The sequence below is a fragment of the Ailuropoda melanoleuca genome, unplaced genomic scaffold (genome assembly GCF_002007445.2).
Source record: "Ailuropoda melanoleuca isolate Jingjing unplaced genomic scaffold, ASM200744v2 unplaced-scaffold62223, whole genome shotgun sequence".
NCBI lineage: Eukaryota > Metazoa > Chordata > Mammalia > Carnivora > Ursidae > Ailuropoda > Ailuropoda melanoleuca.
Window position 1 is genome coordinate 4,489 of NW_023236308.1, and position 7,559 is coordinate 12,047.

The 7,559-nt window shown below is 52.0% G+C and overlaps 1 protein-coding gene across 1 annotated transcript; it reads right to left on the bottom strand.

The window, feature by feature from the left end:
• Positions 1 to 274: 274 nt before the first annotated feature.
• LOC117800019 (GPI mannosyltransferase 1-like) lies at positions 275 to 2,014 on the bottom strand. The gene is made up of 2 exons (XM_034652544.1): positions 1,876 to 2,014; positions 275 to 1,780 (listed from the first exon to the last, which is right to left on the bottom strand). Exons 1-2 carry the CDS (start codon positions 2,012 to 2,014, stop codon positions 504 to 506), a joined length of 1,416 nt encoding a protein of 471 aa, XP_034508435.1. The 3' UTR covers positions 275 to 503.
• Positions 2,015 to 7,559: the final 5,545 nt, after the last annotated feature.

The window sequence follows — 7,559 nt, forward strand, 5'->3', positions numbered from 1 at the left end:
AAGCACTCAGTGGTATTATTTAACACTCGACATCTAAAAGCTGTACTTCAGGAATGTCCCGTGAGTTTTCACAGCTATTGGGAAAGCATTAAAAAGAAAAAGTGGGGGTTAAAAAGACAGCTTCAGACTGTAGCATAGTATAACTGGTATGAATACCGGCTTGGAAGACCTTAGGTCTCTACTACATTTCTCTATTTTCCTACAAAAACCTTTTAGCATCTGATAGTTTCATCAGATTTTCCATTTTCAACAAGTAAACTTTACTTCCCATGTCCCAGACAACGGAGAGTCTTAAGATTTCCTAGAGGTGGACCTCAATCATTGAGTCCCCTTTATATATAAGGCAACCATTCGTTTTAATTTCCATTGCAATAGGGTTTTATGCTCCAAACTGAGTTTTCACTAGAGTGCACAGAATTTTCAAAAATGTTTTCCAAAGCTCTCTTCTGGTCCATTCAGGACAATCAGAATGTAATCGAAGTGGCGGAAGAACTGGAGTCCTATTAGTCATATTTGATTCTCTCCATGAGGGGTTCCTCCTTGTAATGGGAAATTATTTGAATCAGGATGGAACAGTTGATAAGAAGGAAGAACAAACCAGCTAACCAGATAAACAGAAAGGTGTTCTTTCCCTGAAACTCCAGAATATAGGCAGGAGCCAGCCATAAGGCCTGCCCTATAAACCACAGCATTAGGAGAACCACAGCTCGTTTCCAGGGTATTCTCACCAGCGGCACCACGGGGGGCAGCAGGCAGAGGTACCAGAGAAAATACTGGGAGGTGCAGACTTTGTTAAAAGTCACAAAAATGGCCGTGTGCAGGAAACAGCAGAAGACGAGGTCTCTGTAGTAGGCGAAGGACACGGCCGAGAGCAGCACTAACTGTGGCAAGAAGGCGGCGATGCCCAGGGAGGGGCTCCACGGGCTCTCCGCGGTCAAGTACAGCATATAGAAGTACGGCGAAAAGTTGTGCCGGATGTCCCGCCTCGTCAGGTGATACAGGTAGGTGTGCTCCAAAAACTCCCAGCCGTATTTACTGTAAAAGCCGAAGCTCAGGGCGGAAAACGTGAGCCCGGCCACAGCCACGAAGAGCAGCACGGACCGACTGCACAGCCTCCTAAGGAATTCGGACAGACGGGCCTGGAAGGAGCAGCGGGGCTGGCGGGGGCCCGGGTCGCCGCCGCGCTCCGGGAGCAGATGCAGGGCGATGGGAAGGATGTAGGTCACCGGGTACATCTTCATGTGCACGGCGAGGCCGTAGGCCACCGCGGCGCACGCCACCTGCCTCCTCGCAAGCAGGTACAGCGTCGCCACCACCAGCGCCGCCACCAGCGAGTCCGCGTTGCCCCGGCTGGACACCGCCATGGGGAGCGGGTTGAGAAGCCAGAAGACGCAGTAGCCGCAGGCCCGGCGCCGGCCCAGCCCCTGGAGCAGCAGCAAGCGGTAGAGGAGGAAGGCAGTGAGGAGGTCGCAGCTGATGAACAGAAACTTCCCGAAGAGCTCACACAGGCAGACGTTGGGCGTGAGCAGCCAGCCCAGCAGCGGCGTGTAGCGGTAGGTGGCCCGCAGGTACGGGGAGCGCCCTTGCGTGATGAAGCGCGCGGCATCCGTGAACACCTGGTAGTCCACGTCCGTGTAGCGCACAAGCAGCGTCCGGTCCTGGAAGACCCCGTAGAAAACCAGGGCCACCCGGGCGAGGAAGGCCACCCCGAAGACCCCGGCGGGCAGCACCCGCAGGTTCAGGAACCATTCTCCCCAGTGCTTGGTCGGGCATGACCGCACTGCGCGTCAGCCGCTCGGCCCCAGCCCCGAGCGGCCCTCGAAGCCCCGAACCTCGCTCGGCGCCCGCGCCTCAGGCGGCCGGCGCATCTCCCACCTGCCCGCAGGCACCCGAAACGACCGCGGGACGGTCGCTTCCGGCACAAAGCCCCGCCCCCGTCCCTCTTCCGGTGGGAGGTGCCGCGCTGCGCTCTCAGTGGCCGGGCCGAGATTGCCTTCTTCTGGATTGGCTGCATCGCTGCCGCTCCTCCGTCCGGCGGGGGTGGAACTTCCGGTCCGTGCGGGAGGTGCGGTCTAGTGGCCCCGGAGGCAGGCAGGTCTTGTAGCGGAGCGGGACGGCTCTCCTTTTCGCGTGATGCCCCTTCCCGCGCCGGAGCTCCTTTCCGCGGAGGTGGAGCCTGAGACGGAGCGAGCTTCCAGCCGCGTCCCCCGGCCCCGGCCTGGAGACCGGTGAGATCGCTTGCCGGGCGTCCCACCGCCAGCTCGCGGGTAACCGGGGCTCGTGGGCCGGGCCGAGCGTGCATGTCGCCTGCGTGCCCGGGACGTACCCCTATTTTGAAACTGTTCCTTCTGTGTTCATACTTGAAGTGAGCTGAGCGTCCGGTGTCTTGTCCCGCAGCCCTGGGTGGAGGGGTAGGAGGGGAGACCGGGGAAGCTGCCCCGGGGCCTCACTGCTGCGAGCTTGGCTCTTCCTTGTGTCACGGTTGCCTTCCCGTCCCCAGCTAGCGCTTGACCCTTCAGGCCTCAGCCCAGGTGTTAATTCCTAAAAGCACATCCTGGCTCCCAGCCTTTGGTTTCATCCGCCGTGTGACGTAGCTGCCTCGTCTCCACCGAGGGTGGACAGACTGGGGTGGCGGGGCTCCAAGCTCTAGGTCATTCACACACAAGACCCTGCCTGCTACCTAAGTCCTGTCCACTGCTGCCTGCCATCCCAGTGCCCCAGTCCGCTCTTCCGGAATGACCATTCTTTATTACAGCATTTCCCACAGTGCCTTGTGACACCTGATTTTTAAAAAGATTTTATTTTTTTATTTGAGAGAGAGAGCACGAGCGGGGGGGGGGATGGGCAGGGAGAAGTAGATTCCCCGCTGAGCAGGGAGCCCAACGTGGGGCTCAGTCCCAAGACCGCCGAGATCATGACGGGAGCCGAAGGCAGACACTCAACCCACTGAGCCACCTAGGCACCTCCACACCTGATTTTTCGTTTGTTTCCCTTTTTTCGTTTTCTGTCAGGACACTTTGAGGTCTTTGAGGACAGAGATTATCTTGTTCTTTTCTGTACCTCAGTGTCTAACACATTAGCAGACTTAAGTAGGCATTCAGTAGAAGTTGAATTGATTTTGGATGTCCCCCTTACCAGAGTCCCTCTAGAGGGGCAGACTGGGAGTGCTCCCAGCTCCCAGTCCTTTTGTCTCTATGATATCCTTTACCTATCTCAAGTTCTGCCCCCTTCCCCCACCCGCGGCAGACCCCTGCTTCCCTGAATTTCTCACCAGGAGTCCCGCCCATTAGCGCTTTTCCCTTCCGTCGAATTGCACTTAGTCTGCAGAATTGCGAAACCATCGTTCATTTTAAGTGATAGTCATAACCTTTTCAGTGAGATTGTAGGGTTTTTGAGGTTAGGGATTATATCTTACCCTTAGGTTTTTTTCAGTTACTCATAATTTACTGCAGTCTCAGGCACATTATAAGTGTTCAGCAACTACCGACTTACTTGATTATACAGATTGATCTGGCTTCCTAGGGGAAGTTTTCTGGACGAGAATAAGGAGAGTAGTCTCAACATGCAGCTCCCAGGACTGCCCCCCCCCCCCCCCCCANCCCCATCCATCATACAATTTACATTTACCCTTTGGATGAACCATGTTAATTATATACATTCCATATTCATATTCTGGTATTTTTTCTCCTTCTGTGTGCCTTAGTGTAATTATATGCCTCATGTTGGTAGTTACTTTTTTTTTTTAAGATTTTTTTTTAATTTATTCGACAGAGATAGAGACAGCCAGCAAGAGAGGGAACACAAGCAGGGGGAGTGGGAGAGGAAGAAGCAGGCTCATAGCAGAGGACCCTGATGTGGGGCCCGATCCCAGAACGCCGGGATCACGGCCCTGAGCCGAAGGCAGATGCTTAACCGCTGTGCCACCCAGGCGTCCCCACCCCAGCAATTCTAACTACCGTGTGGCTAACCTGTAAATAAAATGTTGATGATGAATTCTGATTTCCTGCTCCGCCTTGTCTCATTTGACCTCTTGTCTGAATCTTTCTGATATTCATTCTCCCTATGACTCTAGTTACTCTCTCTGCCAGTGATAGCTTAGTGAGGTCTAGTCCCGGAGAGGAGAGGATATGGGAGGTGGGTGTCTGAGGGTTAACTAAGGGTTCCCCTGGTGGTTGGTTTAGGTAGTGCGGCGGAAAGGCCTCAACCAATCTGACCCTATAGAGCTTACCTATTAAATAGGTGGGAGGCACCAAATTGGGCAGATAAAGAAACAAGAAACAGCGAATGAAAAGAAACTCTGCTTGGATCACTGATGTCAAAGGAGTGAGATACAGAAGTAGTCGTGGGACCAAAGAAGGGACTGGAGTTCAGGAAAATAACTTGGACCGGGAGGTCTGACTTCCTATACAGTTTCTAGGTGGGACAGAAGGATTCCAGGCTTTAAAGAACCCATACTGAGCTTTTTGCATTGGGCTCAGGGATTCTATTTCTCACCTCTTTCCAAAAGAGCTACAGTTTTTTCAGATGCTCAGCTGTTCATTACCTCTTGGGCTATTACTTACAGTCCTAATTCCCCCTTTCACTGGCTGCCTCCAGGCTTGTGCATAGCTTGTCCCCAGCATCCTTAGCCAGGGCCTTGACCTTGGTCACTATACTGTTTTGCTCTCTTTAGCTTTCCAGATCTCTCCATCTTTTTGCCCTGTTCTGGGCAGCATCACGCCATCTTCCCCGCCATCTGGCTCCCCAGTAGAATAGGCCAGTGGGAGGCACTAGCAGATCTTTGACAGTGGCTGCATCCTGCTGCCTACGACCATGGCTTCCCCTGGAGCCACAGCCCCCTCCCTTGGCTACCACTCGCACCAGTCTCCAGTCACTGTCCTGCCAGGTTTAGGACTGGTGAAGGCTTTCCTGCTGTGGGGAGGCCCTGGGTGCCTCACCATCCTTTGTTGGCTTGTTAGCCCTGGCCACACCTTTGTAAATAATCCCTTCATTAAATCCTACCTGTATTGGCTCTTTGGGTATACCCTCCGTTTTCTGGTGGAGTACTGGCTGATTCAATCACTTTCTTTGTTTTGTTTTTTTAGACCTTGCTTATATTTCCTGCTTTGTAATTTCTTTGGAATCTCTTCCTAATTCTTTTCACGCTCAGTGCCCTGTACCTTCATCCAGACCTTCAACAACTCCATTTAATAATACATACCGCCCACCTCCACTACCCTAGGATCTCTGGCAATTACCTTTCCCCCAAGCTTTTGCAAGTCTCTTAACTGGTTTAGTGTCTCCTGTCTCCCAATTCTCCTGCTAGGTTAATATTCATAAATAGTACTTTTATTAGATTCTTTCCTTCCTCAAATATCTTCAATGGCTCCCAACTGCCTATAGAAAAAAATAATAGACCATTTAGCCTGACATTCAGTCCCTCCATGACCTGCCTTTGCAATCTGTTCGCCTATAAAGCCCTCTCTTCTAGGTGTATAACCCACTCTTTACATAATATGCCTTGTACTTTCTTCCTACGGTACTTTTCCTCCTGTTTACCGCCTACAGAGAATCCTGTTTCTCTTCACTCACCTAAATACTCTTAGTCCTTTGATGCTGGACTCGAACCTCCACTCCTCGAAACTCTCCCTAGACCTTAACTAGTAGAAATGATCTCTCCCGGGGCGCCTGGGTGGCACAGCGGTTAAGCGTCTGCCTTCAGCTCAGGGCGTGGTCCCAGCATTATGGGATCGAGCCCCACATCAGGCTCCTCTGCTATGAGCCTGCTTCTTCCTCTCCCACTCCCCCTGCTTGTGTTCCCTCTCTCGCTGGCTGTCTCTATCTCTGTCGAATAAACAAATAAAATCTTTAAAAAAAAGAAATCTCTCCCCTTGCAAAACAGTGGAGCTTATTGTCTGTTCTTTTTTTTTTTTTGACAGTTAATTATGTCATGCCTTATGAAATAAGTTACCTCAACCTTTTATGGGTATTTAGCAAATACACGAGCTCCACCGTGTACTAGCCGTGTGAACTTGAGACCCATTCCTTCCCTCCCTCTTCCCTTGCTTCTGCTGTGTTTACTGAGCAACATACATGCAGGCCCCTGGGCGAAGTGCCAGGCTCTGCTGGTGACCGAATGCTGGCATGCCTCCCATTCACATGGCACTTAAAGTCAAGCGAGCAAGACAGACACGAGTCTAGTAAATGCACAAGTACGATCACTGCTCCGGCAAGTGCTATGGAAGACGGGTATGCGGTGCAGCTGTAGCTGTCCCAGGCGTGTTGGTCTGAGGCGGGTGTGGTAAGCGTGAGCAAGGCTGGAGCTGGCAGGTGTAAGGGGCTTCACAGAAGAAGAGCAGGTGCAGAGCCCAGGGAGACTGCCTCCCTTCTGGCAGGCGTCCTGTCTTCTCGTTCTTTCTTAGTTGAGTGGTATCTTCCACCTAACAGGAGCTCAGTGTTTGCTGATTTGTCTTGAATCTTAGGTCTCATGTGTTCTCACCAGACCTCGTAGATTGATTCCTTCCCTTGCTTAGTGCCTGTCCCTAGTATTTTCCACAGGCATCTCACTCCTAGAACATGTCGTTGATGGGACATCTGGCCCTAGTGTGTGCGAATTGTTATTATACTTGTTCTCCTCACAAGTTTGCAAGTTTCTTCGAGGTTTCCGGGACTGTATATTTCATATATCCTGTATCTCATAGGTCTTACGACTCATCCCTAAACTAGTGTTTCCTAAACATTCTAGATAAGTACCTGTTGATGATGATAAGAGACCCCGTTTTTTCCCTCCTCCTCCCTCTGTCCTCCCATTTCTGGGGAACAGGAGTCGGTGACTCTGCGATGTGGTACGTCTCATCAGAAAGTGTTCAGGACTGGGGGGTGCCTGGGTGGCACAGCGGTTAAGCGGTTAAGCGTCTGCCTTCGGCTCAGGGCGTGATCCCGGCGTTATGGGATCGAGCCCCACATCGGGCTCCTCCGCTATGAGCCTGCTTCTTCCTCTCCCACTCCCCCTGCTTGTGTTCCCTCTCTCGCTGGCTGTCGCTATCTCCGTCAAATAAATAAATAAAATCTTTAAAAAAAAAAAAAAGTGTTCAGGACTGGATGTGGACAACCAGATCTTTTTCAGGTAAGTGATGGATAAGAGTAGAAGAGAAGGGGTGCCTGGGTGGCTCAGTTGTTAAGCGTCTGCCTTCAGCTCAGGGCGTGATCCCGGCGTTCTGGGATCGAGCCCCGCATCACTCTCCTCTGCTGGGAGCCTGCTTCTTCCTCTCCCACTCCCCCCTGCTTGTGTTCCCTCTCTCGCTGGCTGTCTCTCTCTCTGTCAAATAAATAAATAAAATCTTTAAAAAAAAAGAGAGAGTAGAAGAGAAACCCATTTCTTCGAATGTTGGGGCAAAATGCCCAACAATGAAACGAATCGGCTTATGGAGCCTGGAGTATATATAAGGAATGTCTGTACACAGTGGCGTGGAAGGGAAATTGGGCACCTGAACCGCTGGCTTAAAGGGACAATGCCCAGGGGCGCCTGGGTGGCACAGCGGTTAAGCGTCTGCCTTCGGCTCAGGGCGTGATCCCGGCGT